The 15,007-nt window shown below is 39.9% G+C and overlaps 1 protein-coding gene and 1 pseudogene across 2 annotated transcripts; one reads left to right on the forward strand and one right to left on the reverse strand.

The window, feature by feature from the left end:
- Window positions 1–225: 225 nt before the first annotated feature.
- Window positions 226–3,030, reverse strand: LOC119532771 (annotated as a pseudogene).
- A 4,083-nt stretch (window positions 3,031–7,113) lies between these two features.
- Window positions 7,114–10,306, forward strand: RPS27L (ribosomal protein S27 like). Of its 2 annotated transcripts, none has more exons than XM_037833765.1 (4): window positions 7,114–7,366; window positions 7,997–8,105; window positions 8,789–8,899; window positions 10,109–10,306. In XM_037833765.1, the coding sequence occupies exons 1-4, from the start codon at window positions 7,355–7,357 to the stop codon at window positions 10,135–10,137; spliced, it is 261 nt and encodes an 86-aa protein (XP_037689693.1). In that variant the 5' UTR covers window positions 7,114–7,354; the 3' UTR covers window positions 10,138–10,306. The 2 variants fall into 2 exon arrangements, with proteins under 2 accessions (XP_037689693.1, XP_037689694.1); XM_037833766.1 differs by lacking the exon at window positions 7,114–7,366 and adding an exon at window positions 7,875–7,893.
- Window positions 10,307–15,007: the final 4,701 nt, after the last annotated feature.

Here is a 15,007-nt window from a genome sequence, read left to right on the forward strand (position 1 = left end):
GGTGAAAAAATGGTGACACTGTTTTCTTAAGATACAGGTGGCTCTTTACAACCAGGGTCCACAAGTCCAGGCTGTAGAGTGGCAGCCGGAAGCAGACCTTTGGATCTAGCTCTGGGGAACCTGGTTCAATCAGCCCGTAATGCCGCTCTGGCCTCGGATAACGCCACACGCTGCCTAACAACAACTAGAGCTCTGGAAATAGTAAACAGAAGAGTGATTTCCAGGGGTAAAATTTTAATAAAATGCACATGGGACAGGTCATAGAAAGTTTGCCAAGTTAAATTTGGTACATAATTGTTTGTGCTCACTCGATAGCCAAACAAGCCACGTGCGGTCAGCAGGTCGTCCTGCCGCAGCCTCAGTATGGCTTGCAGTTATTCTGATGGCCACCGCGTCTCTGGCTCTTCCCGTAATTTGTGCTACCCTGACCTCCACGTCCTCCACCGCCGCCACTGCCTCCTTGCCTCAGTTACGGTTCCCGCGGATCCCAGAGCCATACTGCTGCTGCTGACAGACTTTGGGCTGGGCCTGCTTGATGTCACTCTTACTTCCACTGACGGTGTGGAACTTTTTCTCCAGAACTTTAAAGGTGATGAAAACAAAGCCCCGTCTTTTGTTCGACTTTGGATCCATGGGAAGCGCAATGGCTTCAGTCTCCCCAAACTCGCGAAGTATTACGAGTTTCTCCTCAGTGGCTTCGGTATTCAGACCCCCACCCCCCCTTCACACACACAGAGAATTTCTTCACTGGATCTTTCTTCATGGCTATGGCCTTTTTGGGGTCAATGACACGGCCATTCAGCTTGTGCTCCCTCTGGTCTGGGATCTTCTCCACACTGGCTGCATCTTTGAAGAGGATAAACCCAAACCCTCTTGACCATCCAGTGTTGGGATCCATTTTTATTGTACAGTCAACAACCTCTCCAAACTTGGTAAAATAGGTCTGTAGGTCCTTTTTTGCTGGTATCCCAGCTCAGGCCGCCAATAAACATTGTTCCCGCGTCCTCCTCGTTCTTGCCGGCGTTGGTCGCCCTCGGCGCGGTTCTGGTTCACGCTGGGGGGCGCCGCGCTTCCAGCGCCGGACCCCGCCTCTGGCTCGGGCCGGTGACAGCCTCGTGTCAGTTGTCGGGGGCGCCCGTCTTCTCTATGGGTTGCTCCTCACCCGCTTGCGACCGGCTAGGCTGCTGCGCCGCGGCTCCTCGCCGCCGATGACGCCGCCGGGCCCCCTCGTCCCCACCCGCCGGGGGAGGCGCCGCGGGATCGCCCGCGCTCACGCTCGCACTGCGGCAGCCTCGCCTCTGACCACCGACGGAGACGCTCCCGCCCTCCTTCCCTCCTCTTCGTCCTCCTCCTCAGCTGCTGCCGCGCAGAACCTACAGCCTCACAGCCCGGCTCTGGCCTGCGCGGTTCCGCCGCCTCCCATTAGTCTTATAATTGCTTATTATCTAACGGAAAAACAGCATGATTCGTATTATTTTCCCTGTACACATTTGCTAACGGAAGCAGCATAGAGCTCACTAAGTTGTCTCATTAACCCTACAACGACTTTGAAATATTTTCCCAATTTTAGAAAAAAGAAAATTCAGCCAGAACTAAGTTGAGGCAGAGGAATGACCAAAGGCATGCATCAAGAAAAAGGACCTAGTAAAGTTATGGCCAGAAGAGGTGGATTTTGGAAAAACCAGAGATAGAATGGCCAGTCTTAAAGAATGGCCATCAAGTTATGTCACTTAACATGTTACTGGAGGGCTTTTTATGCACAGTACTAAGCATTGGGAAAATGAGACAAACTCTTGATCTTCAAGAAGCTTACAGACTTTCAAGGAAGAGAAGACATAGACACAAGGAAAATGAAATAGCAATACAAGTGCTTTAAAAACACACATGCAAGACAGCAGTGGTTATTAAGTGATTAATGTAGGCAATAAGTGATGCAGGAGTTCGGAAACGGGAGAGATTATATTTGCGTAAGGTTATGCTGACTTCATAAACTTATAAAACATTTTTACTGTGAGCTATGGGAATACAATGAAGTTTGAGAGAGTGACTTACCTCTAAGTAGTTCACATTCTTCCTTGGAGACTGAGGTAGATAGCTCAAGGGTTTGCAAGAAGCAATAACAGGAGTGATAAGGCCAGATCTGATCATCAAAGCAGGCAGGACAGGTGCTAGGAGATCCTACCTGGTTACTGAGTCTAGTGATTCTTTTCTTCCCTGTATTTCTCCCTCTTGCCCCTTTAAGCAAGAGTTGCCTGCAGCTCTTTCTGGGTTTTGCTTTTGAAAATTCTGAGCCCTCAGGAGAACTTACAGCAATGGTTCCCAACCTTGGCTGCTCACTGGGATCACCTGGGGGGGCTTTTAAAAAACACTGCCACCTGGATATCACCCAGATACTCTAATTTAATTGGCCTGGGCTGCTCTTCTGGTGATTCTAATGTACAACCAAGTTTACAAATCATTGATTTAGGGTTCCTAGAGATGGTAAGAGAAAATGAGATTTTCTGGCATGGACAAAATATCTTGGAGAAGCAGGAGAAGAGGGATCTTCCCTGCTCCAATCTAGAGAAACACCCTTAATGTGTTACTCTGAAGTAGCAGGAATCTGGGTTCTAGCTTCCTGATGGCCTTGTTGGGGAGGTAGGAAGACTCCAGAAAGAATGGCCATGCTTCTCACACTGTGATGTGCATATCAGTCATCTGGAGATCTTGTTAAAAAGTAGATTCTCATTCAGTAGGTGTGGGGTGGGGCTTGAGAGTCTGCATTTCCAACATGTTCTTAGGTGATACCCATGCTTCTGGTCCACAAAGTAGCAAGGCTAGAATGATAGGCCATCTCCCTTAAGGTTCTTATATCTATCTCAAGTGAAGAACAGGAGACACCATGACCTGTCAGACTTGAAGGGTTCCACAGGCAGGGTCAATGGGCATTTCTGCAGGGACCCAGTTGGATTGATGACTGAGGTGCAGTTGGACCCCACTGGCAAAGCATTCCAGGCCACAAGGGGAGCACAGCTGGTGGATGATCCCCATGTCAGTCAGGGTCCTGGCAGATCACAGATGGTCCACTCAAAAGGTACAACTGAAGAGAGTTTCAAGAAAGGGCTTCACAAGTTGGGGCCATGTTAACAGAAACCAAGAAAGAATTGTGAGGCACCACCCCTCAGTCAGAAAAGGCAAGGAGAGGAAATGGTGACTGGAACCCAATGAGAGCTTTGGAAAGGGCCACCTAAAGCAGCTGTTGTCTTTGGAGAAACACAGTCACTTGGGAGAAACATAGTCCATCAAGGGTAGATCCAGGGGAGTAAATACCCCAACATTGCTCTTCTCCTGCTCTCTGATTTCTGTTGATGCCTCCCATTGACCTAACCCATCTAGAAACCAGAAGGCAAGGGAACCCAATTGATGCAGCCCATCAAAGTCAGCCTCCAGGGCATGGAGCAGGGTGAAGGACGGAGAGCAGATCTGATGGGGATTGAACACAGAAAACCTAGCACAATGAGGTGAAATGTTCTGCCAGCCCAGCCCAATGGGGTTCAGCCTCAATTAGAAATTAAGTTGTCATTGAAAATAAAGAAAGTGACACCAGAGTTTGTACCTGAGAATCTTATCCCTTATAGATGGGAGTGTCCCTGGTAGCATCAAGAATCCTCACGAATGGCAGAAGGATTGCAACCTTCAGTTAGAGCTTTTTAAGGCAATGGCTATGACTCACTTGGAGAACTGGTGCACAAAGGAGAGGCAAACTTTCAGAAGTCACTGCTGATTTCAGGAATGTGTTGAGAATAAGCTACAAGTGGTTTGAAAACTGTCAACAGGTGGATGATGAAAGGAGAAGAATGCAGTCTTGTTTGCTTATGACACAGGCTTTCTAGGAGCTTCTCAAAAAAATACTTAGAAAGGCAGGAGAGAGAAAGTTATCATCAGGGCCCCCACCTCACACCCTGAATTTCTTAAAAACAAAACAAATTGAAACTTCTGAGCATCTTCCTGAAAAAAAGAAAGGCATAGGTCTGAGGAACTTCAGCCCAAGGGGAAAGGTAAGGATCTGACCTATTTATGACACATCTTGGCTGGCTTGAAATTTAGTCCCAGTTGGGTTCCTGGCTTGACCTGACTGAACACATGTGAGTTTTGCCCAGTGCCTGAAGTTGGTAACAGGGGAAGGAAGTGGAGATGACTGCACACTTCTGAGGTGAAGGGAGGCAGGTGCCGGAAGGGAGAGTACAGTCGCACCTACTCTGACTCCGCCAGATGGAACAGCTGGAGCTTCTCAGGGCAATGGACAGAACTCCCAATACCACTTGAAGTTTCTTTGGGAAGTCAGGCAGTAACACCTTTTGCAGATTCCCTGAGAGCAGGCTGTCAAGGCAGAGGGGCCCTACAAAATGAGCATGCCCCTTAATCTGCTATCAGAGGAGGGTTCCAGGGACATTTTAGGAGAAATAGCTTTGGAAGAGGAGGCAGAATTATAAATAGAGTCCAGGTCTCCTTGACCCTTAGAGTGTTATTTCTCATGCTACCACAGTGCCTCAGAGGTTAGATGTTTTTGACACTGTCCTGTGCATTGGTCAAGGAACTGAAGCAATAACTAGCCCTGATCATTAGAAATTGTTCTGGGACATATTACACAGCCAGTGTCAAAATAAATTCCAAGTTAATTTAAAAGTTAAAGAATGAATATTACAACAAAAGAATTAGAAGAAAGCATGGGCAAATATTCCTGAGGTAGTGAAGTTCTGTCTATAATAATGGACAAAAATCAGTAGACTTGAAAATATACATTTGAAGTCAGCCTCCTGGGACAGAGCATAAAACTTACATCTAATAAAAAAATCATCCCAAAAGAAAATTAATAGGAAACAAGAAGCTGGGGTAAATCTTTGCAGCATATATGATCCATGGTTAATGGTTAATATCCTTAATATAGAAGGATAAATAAAGAAAGAGATGACCATCTCAATAGAAAAGTGCTAATGGTCAATAAACATGCAAAATATTAATTAAAACTGTTGTTGAAATATGGCAAAATAGCATATAGTTTTGGATTGGCTGACAGAGAAAATATTATAATACATAACATTGTCAAGGATGCAAAGAAAGGGGCATCTCATACATTTACATCTGGAATGCTGATTGGTCTAACTCTTCTGGAGGATAATTTATATTAAAAACTTTAAAATGTGCATAACTTTTGATTGAGGAATTTCTCCTTTAAGAATTTATCCTAAGGAAATAATCAAGGATGTCCACAAAAACTTAGCTACAAAAATATTTACTATATTGTCATTTTAATAATGAAAAATTGGGGCAAGGGGATAGTAAATGTTAAGATTTGGGAGTTAGGGGTGGGTACACAGGTCTCCATTACTGTATTAGTTTTCTGTTATGGCTGTAACAAAGCAACACAAATTTAATGGCTTAAGAAACAAATTCATGATTTTACAGTTCTGAGTTCAGAAGTCTGACACTGGTCTCACTAGGCTAAAATTGAGGTGTGGGCAGAGCTGTGTTCCTTTCTGGAGGCTGTATGGGAGAATTAGTTTCCTTGCTTTTTCCAGCTTTTAGAGGCTGCCTGCATTTCTTGCCTTGTGACCCCTTCCTCAATCTTCAAAGGCAGCAACACAACATCTCTGATCCTGCTTCCATTGTCACATCTCTTTCTCTCTCTTTTTTGCTTCCCTCATCCACTTATGATTACATTAGGCCTACCCAGATAATCCAGAATAATCTCCCCATTTAAAGGTCAACTGATTAGAAACCAATTAACCTTCTGCAACTTTAATTCCCTTCGCAATGTAACCTATTTACAGGTTCTGGGAATTAGAACAAGGACATCTTTAGGGGACCTTATTCTGCCTACCACATTGTATTATTCTATATAATTGTCTGTATGAAAATATTTAATTAAAAAATCCCAAACCTAAAGTCCAATTTAGTTTATGGATGAAATAAATGAGAATATGTATTCATAGGATACATGCTATGTGTCCTTTAAAAATCATGATGTAGGAGAATATATAGTAACATAGAGCAATGTTCACTATATAGTAAATGGGGGGAGAGGGGGATCAAATCTACAAAAGAATTTGCACAAGATGATCGCAATTATATAAAACCCAAACCAAAATAAATCTATATGTGAGTAAAAAATGTTTGGAAGGATATGGGTAAAAATATTAACTATGCTTATTTCTGGATGGTGATTTTAATTTTCTTCAGTTTTCTGCATTTTCCAAAATGTGTATTATACATGATTTTTAACGCATTTTTATTGTGAACTTTAACATATATACATAAGTGATAACTACTTGTTAAATCGTACCTTGAAAGTGATCACTGTTATACATGCATTATTTTTGTAAACAGAAATAAAAAGTTAAAACTGTCGAAGGCAATTTTCTGGTCAAGCGTCTCCCTGGTTTCTTAGCTTTCAATCATGCTCGCTCACATCTATCCCTCAAGCTTGCAGTCCTCTTTAAAAACCTTTTCATGACTGGCTTTTCCGCTGCTTTTTCAGGCCAGAGCTGTCGGCGCTGGAAAGTACATGTAATCTTAGGAGAGCAAAAGGAACTTCGCAGTGAACTAAGCACAGCAGCGAATCCATGCTTCTTAAACTTTTTCAGGACTAAGCAAACCCAAAGAACAGCCGCATCCCTCAAAGCACTTAGAAACCTGGCCACTTGGAAGCTGGATACTCAAGAATACTCTCGCTGGAACCGCAGAAAAAGCAGAAAATAAAGCATTGCCGGGTGTGCTAAAGAAAGCACCCGGGCTTGGTCGCCGGGACCGTACAGCGAGTGGCCGCCGGCGCTTCCTAAACCCGAGCCGGCAGCCCCAGCCTGGGAGCCCCTTGGGTTAGCGGAATTTGGACTCGGAGTGGCGAAACCGTCCGACACACCCTTGGCCCGGGACTTGCAGACTCAGCCGGGGCCGTTCTCCCACCACCGAGAGGAGTGCCTAGAGCGACCGGGCCCCGCCCGCCGCTCCTCCCCTCCCAGCCTCCTCTATCCCGGAAGTTGATGCCGCGCGTAAAATCGCGTGCTGTTCTCTAGGGGTGTCACCTCAGATCTGAAAGGGCTGGGCTTGAGAGAGGATCAACATGCCTGTAAGTTGTTTACTTTGGATTTCGGGTTTGTTTAGGGCTTCTCTGTGTAGCGAGGAGTACAGGGGGCGGTTAGCCCGGCGGGTCCCCGGGCCAGCGGGGCTCCCTGTCGCCCATGGCGAGGCGCTTCGAATTGCTCGAATCCTTCGCGCGTGGGGGGCATGTTGTGACTTGCCCGGACAGCGCGGCGTGTCGGACCCTGCGTGGGCGTGGAGCTGGGAGGACCCGGCGCCTCCGTGGGCCGCGATCTGGATGGAGTCTGTGGTTAGACGAGTTGCGCCGGAGTTACTTTTTCAGCCCCTTTGCGTCCGCGAGCCTGGGCTCTTCGGGGTGTTCTTGCTTTTCTCGCGCTTAGCGGTTCTCGTCCCCCTCTGTCTTCTCTCAGTATTTTCCTCCTTGTTTCCTTTTTTGGAACTGTTTTCGCAGTTGCTGTACATACTAATTCCACTAAGGGCGGTCACGCCTCAGCCACTCGGAGAGTTCATGTCGGATCGGACGTTGAACCCTGGAGGCAGTAATCATCTTGTTGTTGACATTCCCTTGTCTACCTCAGAGATTTATGCCGAAGCAGACCAGGGTCGGGTTCCGGTTCTTAATTAGCACCACGGTTTTGTTTTTATTGGAGACTCTTCTTCAGCTGAGTAAAGAAAAACGGGGTTAGCCATATGCTTGCTGATCGCCATACAGCCCCTTTTTTAGGGATTTAGAGAAGACAAGTATTATAAAGTGTCGATGAAAGCTAGCAGGCTTTACAACAACTTCAATATCTGAAGTGTTCTTGCCTCAGCTGAGTATGACTGTTATTCATATTTTTGCATATCTATTTCACATATAGTTCATTCTGCTAGCCGTATGTCTTAACTCTAGTAGTAATAATATGCTTTTTTTATTCAGTTGGCTAGAGATTTACTACATCCGTCCTTGGAAGAGGAAAAGAAAAAACATAAAAAGAAACGGCTAGTTCAAAGTCCGAATTCTTATTTTATGGATGTAAAATGTCCAGGTAAAACTTCAAATCTTAATTCCTTTCCTAGGGAAGATTTCCAAAGGAGTTGCTAGTGTGTTGTGTATATATAGATATATTAGAACGCTTTGTTGAGTAGAAACGGGATTACAAAATTAGAATATCATAAGGGACATTTTCACAGTAGGTGTACTTAAAACATTGTAGAAGCACTTTGGGGTGAAAGTAGGACTAGGAATCCAAAGGGTATTATATATTTGACTTACTATGTATGTAAGCTGTTTCAATGATGTTTTCTTTTTTTCATGATGCAATGAAAAGTATATTTATTCTTCTGTCTAACGTGCTGCCTAATACTGTGGCCATTAACCATATGTGGCTTCTGGAGAACTTGAAAAGTAGCTAGCCAAAATGGGGATTGTGTGTGTGTGTGTGTGTGTGTGTGTGTGTGTGTGTGTGTGTGAGAAATATACACCAGATTCAAAGATTTAGTACAAAAAACCTCACATTGATTTTAATGAAATAAAATTTTGGAAATATTGAGTCTAATAAAATATATTATTATTTTCATCACTTTCTTTTAACCTGTTAAAGTGACATATGTGGCTTGCTATTGGATACTGCTAAAATAATTTTAACTCTTTACAGGGTCTTTATAAACATGTTTAACAGGTGCTGTGATTCCTTCTCCTTTTCATGTTTGACATTGCCCTTTTTTTTAGGTTGCTACAAGATTACTACGGTTTTCAGCCATGCTCAAACAGTGGTTCTTTGTGTAGGTTGTTCAACAGTGTTGTGCCAGCCTACAGGAGGAAAGGCCAGACTCACAGAAGGTATATTGCTTGGCATTTTCTAACCCAGCGATGAGATTTTATTATTATAAATGTTTCCCTCTTTACTAAAAAACAGTTTAAATAAATCTTAAATGAAATCAGGATTACCAAAATAATTTTTCTATTTCATAGTGTGTTCTATTCAATTAGATAAAATTTATAATCATGACCTTTCAGAGAGCTCTATCAATTATTTTTCTTAGTTTGAAACACCCAATTCTTATGTATTTATTCAGTTAAATGCTTAACTTTGAACAAATTAAAAATCAATCAGAATGGAAACAAACGAACAGCAGGCCATTTGTTTTTTTTAAACCATATGATTTTTAAATCTTCTCTTGTAAATGTTTCATTTCGTATTTACTTGGTACATATGACTTAAGACAGATGTTATTATTACCAGCTAAGCAACAGATAGCTAATGTATAGGTTAAACTGTCAGAGGCTTTATTTTTATTAATCACCACTTAATGGTTAATATCAGAATTTTTCTTTCACATTAGTGGAATAAGAAAAAAATTATGTATATAGTTTTCCATAGTAGTATAGATTTACAAAGACATAATGGTATTTGAGACTTGCTTGTGATATTTTGAGGACGTGTGAATTCCATGTTGTTCTTACTAGAAGAGAGGTACAAGTGGATTGACAACAAGTCCAAGAGCTGTTTGTTATGACCTGGTGAGATCTAAATATGAAGTCAACTTGCAGTGTATTGAGTTCAGATACATTTAAGAGCAGGGTTGCTTATAAAACTATATTTGTAAGATTTCTAAAACCTTTAAATTTTGTGCCCATATGCTGACAAATCTGTACCAGAGTTTTCCTAATAATTCTGAAAAGCACCCTAATCAAGATTACTTTCTTGAGGAAGTAGTTCAGAATAGTTCTTAAAAATCACGAGTGCATCTTCTGATAGCTTGCACTGAATAGTTTTAACTATTGAATTCAGGCTCATGGTCTTAAACAGACTCCATTGTAGCATTTTGAGGAAAGGGGTAAGAGTTTTAGTAATATCCTAGTTAAACCCAAATATAACAGATTTTATTATAGCAAATTTTTTGTATAAAAGTAAATAACCTCTATGTGAATATTAATCTAATATTCCTAAAGCTTAAGTTTTGTACTTTACAAGTATATTTTGTCATTAAAATGATACCAAAGGTAGAATAAATTTTTATTTACTATGCTGTCATGATTCATTTGCAGGATGTTCATTTAGAAGAAAACAACACTAATGATCCATACAACTTCCTGAATTTGTGTTACATCACAGAATGCCTTAACAATTCAGTAATTTTAGTTAACCTACCAAGACAATGGAATTATGTTTGATTTTGTGAGGTATACAGCAGTGATTTCCTATTTTGGTGTCAGTTTTTCAATAAAGTTTTGATTACAAGCAAATCCCTCCTTTTCCACTTTTTTTGTACATGCGGGTACATTACACATTTATATATACTGTGCATGTAAATTTGGCTTAAACATTTAAAAAATGTATTAGTTTGTGTCTTAATAACCCTATATATTTGATTTTCAGTCCTTTTCCAAATTGCTGTGAATGATTAAATGATTGCAAATGGAAACAAATCCATTAGTTTGTTTATTATAAATATAGTTTTGCTGTTGTAACTGTGAAAACACATTTATGGAAGTACATATTTAAAAAGGCAGTAACAATCACAGTGTAATGAGTTGGATTTATATGGCCCCTACTATACTACCACATGATTTAGAACAGTAACTGCTGGCTAGGGTCTGTATTATTGGAAAATCTTTTGGGGGGTAGAAAACTTGAACAGAGGAATCAGAAATAGAATGATAAACCCCAAGTAGCCCTAGCTGGGGGTGGTAGATGGTGTTGAATTCTGTGGTCCAGGCAGGTGAGTACTCCTAGCCATATAGATATGTGTTGAGGGGCTCTAGTGTCTCATTGTCCTATTTATGGTTTATGACCCTGGGAAGCTAGGAAATAGAGTATATCATTTCCTCTCTAGTCCACCATACCACTCCTCATTGACTGGGAAGAAAACTGCTTCTCTTTTGTTATCTTTAAGGCAAGCACTTAAAACAGGCATTTGCTATCAAGAGATATTCCTGCATAGGTTCCCCAGTCTGAGAGACTGATCCTTTTAACATAATGCTTTATATATCAGAGAAATGTTGCAAAGAACTGAAGAACTGGGAAGTTTGGGATGTATTTAATACATAGGAAGGTAGATAAGAAGCCAGAGGTTGGCCCTTGGCCAAAAGAAATACCTGCTGTTCCATTTTAGGTACCAGATGTTAGGTCCTAGCAACTATATAGCCATTTGAAATATATATAAAACAAAAGTGATTATTTCAATCTCATTCTTAAATAACCACAATTACTAATAGAATGTGTGTCCCTTTTGGGTACTGCATAACGTCTAAAAATTGGAATCAGATTGGACATTACCATCTAATTCTTCCACATTGATTTTCCCATGTACTTCCTTTTTATCACAATGATGACTAAAATCCAGCTTCACAAAGATAAGACATCATCAAAGGGAATGCAGTATGATCTAATGTTGAAAGTGAGCTACTTAGAGCTAGTAGTTAGCATGGTATCCGAAAAATGTCAACTATCAATATTTTTCTTGCAGTGCCCAAGGCACTTCAGTATGCAGTTTAAGAACATTGGCAATAAGGAGGGCTGGCTGGGATGATGGTTATTGATAATGGAACATAGAAAAACCTGTGATAAGAACTAATCTACAGGGTGAATCCCTGAAGATTCCCTTGGAAATAATATTGAAAAAGAATTGTACTTTAAAGAACATATCTAAGGATTAAGATATAAATGGACAAAATTTTTGTAATGTAAATGTATAAGGAAACATTCTATAAATGGAAAAACCAGTTACATAAGGATAACTATAAAAATAAAATAAAATTCTTGGCCCCTGACCTAAACAGATGAGTTTAAAATGTTTTGTCTGGTTGTCCCTGAAAGTCATCTGATAAAGTTCTAATTCTTTTTTTTTTCCTTTTGAGATATAATTCAGATACCATAACATTCATCCTTTTAAAATATAAAATTCATTGACTTTTATTATATTCACAAATTTGTGCAAACATCACCACTATACAATTCAAGAATATTCTCATCACCCCTAAAAGAAACACCATGCTTATTAGCGGTCATTCTCCATTGTCCCCTCCCCTTAGCCCCTGGCAACCACTAATTTTCTTTCATCTCTTTGGATTTGTCTTTTCTGGACATTTCGTATGGATCACCATTTTGTGTCTGGCTTCTTTTACTTAGCGTAATGTTTTCGAGGATCATCTATGTAGTGGCATGTTATCAGTATTTCTTTTTATGGTGGAATAATATTCCATTGTAGGGATACCAATATTTTGTATATTGGCTCCTCAGTTGATGGATATTTGGGTTATTAGCACTTTTTGGCTACAATGAATAATGCTGCTATGAAAAGTCATATACAGGTATTTTGTGTGGGCATCTGTTTTCAAATCTTTTGGATATGGAACATAATTCCTAGGAATGTAATTGCTGAATCATGTAGTAACACTTTAACTTTTTGAGGAACTGCAAAACTATTTTCCAAAGGAGGTGCACCATTTTACATTCCCATTCCCCAAGTATGAGGGTTTCATTTTTCCATTACTCAACAACAGTTAATGTCTTTTTTATTACAACCATAATAGTTAAATGTGAAGTGGTAACTTGTGTTTTTTTTTTAAAAAGAGTTATAGGTTTACCACTTTGATGCAGAAAGTACTTTTTGTGAATTCCCATGTACCACCCCTCCCACCCCACCATTTTCCCTGTTATTAATACTGTATTACTGTGGTACTTTTGTTATAATTGATGAAATAGTATTATTATAATTATACTATTTACTGTAGTCCATAGTTTACATTAGTATTCACCATTAGTGTTGTACAGTTCTAAGGTTTTTAAAAATTTGTAGTCTAGTAACATATATATAACCTAAAATTTCCCATTTTAACCACTTTCAAATACACAATTCAGTGGTGTTAATTACATTCACAATATTGTGCTACCATTACCACTGTCCATTGCCAAAACTTTTCCATTATCCCAAACAGAAACTCTGTACCACTCTGGCCCCTGGTAACCTTTATTCTAGCTTCTGACTATAAATTTGCACGTTGTTTTAATTAAGTGTGATCATACGATATTTGTCCTTCTGTGTCTGGCTTACTTCACTGAACATGATGCCTACAAAGTTTATCAGTGTTGTTGAATGAATCAGAACTTCATTCCTTTTTATGGCTGAATAATATTCCATTGTATACATACCACATTTTGTTTATCCATTCTTCAGTTGATGGATGCTTGGGTTTCTTCCATCTTTTGGCAATTGTGGATAATGCTGCTATGAACACTGACGTAAAAATATCTGAGTCCCTGCTTTCAAATCTTTTGGGTATATATTTAGAAGTGGGATTGCTGGTCATACGGTAATCTTATACTTGAGGAATTGCCAAACTGTTTTCCACAGTGGCTGCACCATGTTACATTCCCACCAACATTAAATGGAACACTCACAGTGGATTTGATTTGCATTTCTTGGATGGCTAGTGATGTTGAGCATCTTTTCATGTGCTTATTAGCCATTTGTGTATCTTCTTTGGAGAAATGTCTATTCAAGTACTTTGCCCTGTTTATAATTTGGTTGTCTTATGTAGAGTTTTACAAGTTCTTCATATACTCTAGATATTAAACAATTGTCAGATAAATGATTTGCAACTATTTTCTCCCATTCTGTAGGTAGTCTTTTCATTTTCTTGGTAATGCCCTTTGCTCCACAAAAGTTTTTAATTCTGACATAATCTATTTTTTCTTTTGTTTCTTGTGCTTTTGGTGTCAATATCTAAAAAAAATTGCCTAATCAAAGGTCATGAAGATTCATGCCTGTGTTTTTTTCTGAGTTTTATAATTTTAGTTCTTTCATTTAGGTTTGATCCATTTTGAGTTAATTTTTTTATATGTTGTGAGGGAGGGATCAAACTTCATGTGGCTGTGTTCAGAGGAGGCTTAACTGAACTGGAAGGTCCAATGTTTGACAGCTGGTGCTTGCTATCAGCTAGGGCATCGTCGTTTTTCTCTACTTGACCTTTCATCCTCAGGTGAGTGAGTTTGACTTCCTTACTTGGCAGTCTAAGGGCAGTGTTCTCAGGGGATGACGATGAAAGGCACAAGGCCTTTTCTTAATGCCTAACCTCTGAAACTTGGCAACATCATTTCTAAACTTGTGTTAAATCCTCTTGAATTGTTTTTTTCCCCTCATGTAAAGGATCAGTCACAGCAGAGATAACACTTTAGGAGACTCTAAAATTTATCAATTTCTGACAGTATTAAAAAATAATAGAAGTTATCACAGCAAAAATATCTAAAACAGGAATTATTAATCTGGGGGCTATGAACCCCTTAAGTTTGTATATTGGTTCATTTCCTAAAAAGGTTCATAGCTCTTCTCAAAGCTTCAACTATCTCCTAAAAAAGATTTTAAAAAATTAGTCTAAAGCAAGCACCTTACTCATAATACACATTGACTAAATTCATAGGGCTTTTCACTTAGGTGATCCTCCGGCACACAGTGCTCTTCTCAGATACACAGATAATGCTCTTCATTCATATATCTCTCACAATTTAAATGTCATCTCTTTGGTGGCTCCAGGCAGCTGGTCTTTCAGTCTTTGGTCTCTGCAATAGTCTAAAAGCTTTCATTGATATCACACGATCAAATTAAAAACGGATCTTTAGTCACAATATTTAATGTTTATTTTAAAATAATTCTAAAGGAAGGCATGACATTTTGTGTTTGTTAAAAAGAGCATGGATTGAAAAATTTGACAAACACATATACAAGACCTAGAGATCAGGTGAAGCCAGAAATAAATGAGATGAAATGGATCTATTTTAGGGAGGTGCTGTCTCCATACTTCAACCAACTCAAATAAATACAGTTATTTAGCTTTACAGATCAAAATGGAAAGTGAAGAAACAGGCTTAGGGGATCAGAACTATGGAAAACCCTTCTTTTAGTTAGAATGTATAAAAACTTTTGATTTTTAATTTTCAGAATTCAG

Source organism: Choloepus didactylus, chromosome 4, assembly GCF_015220235.1.
Source record: "Choloepus didactylus isolate mChoDid1 chromosome 4, mChoDid1.pri, whole genome shotgun sequence".
Lineage (NCBI taxonomy): Eukaryota > Metazoa > Chordata > Mammalia > Pilosa > Megalonychidae > Choloepus > Choloepus didactylus.

Coding starts and splice junctions, on each gene's coding strand:
- RPS27L (XM_037833765.1), top strand. Junction 8,106..8,788: donor TATGGATGTAAAATGTCCAG/GTAAAACTTCAA, acceptor CCTTTTTTTTAG/GTTGCTACAAGATTACTACG. Junction 8,900..10,108: donor AAAGGCCAGACTCACAGAAG/GTATATTGCTTG, acceptor ATTCATTTGCAG/GATGTTCATTTAGAAGAAAA.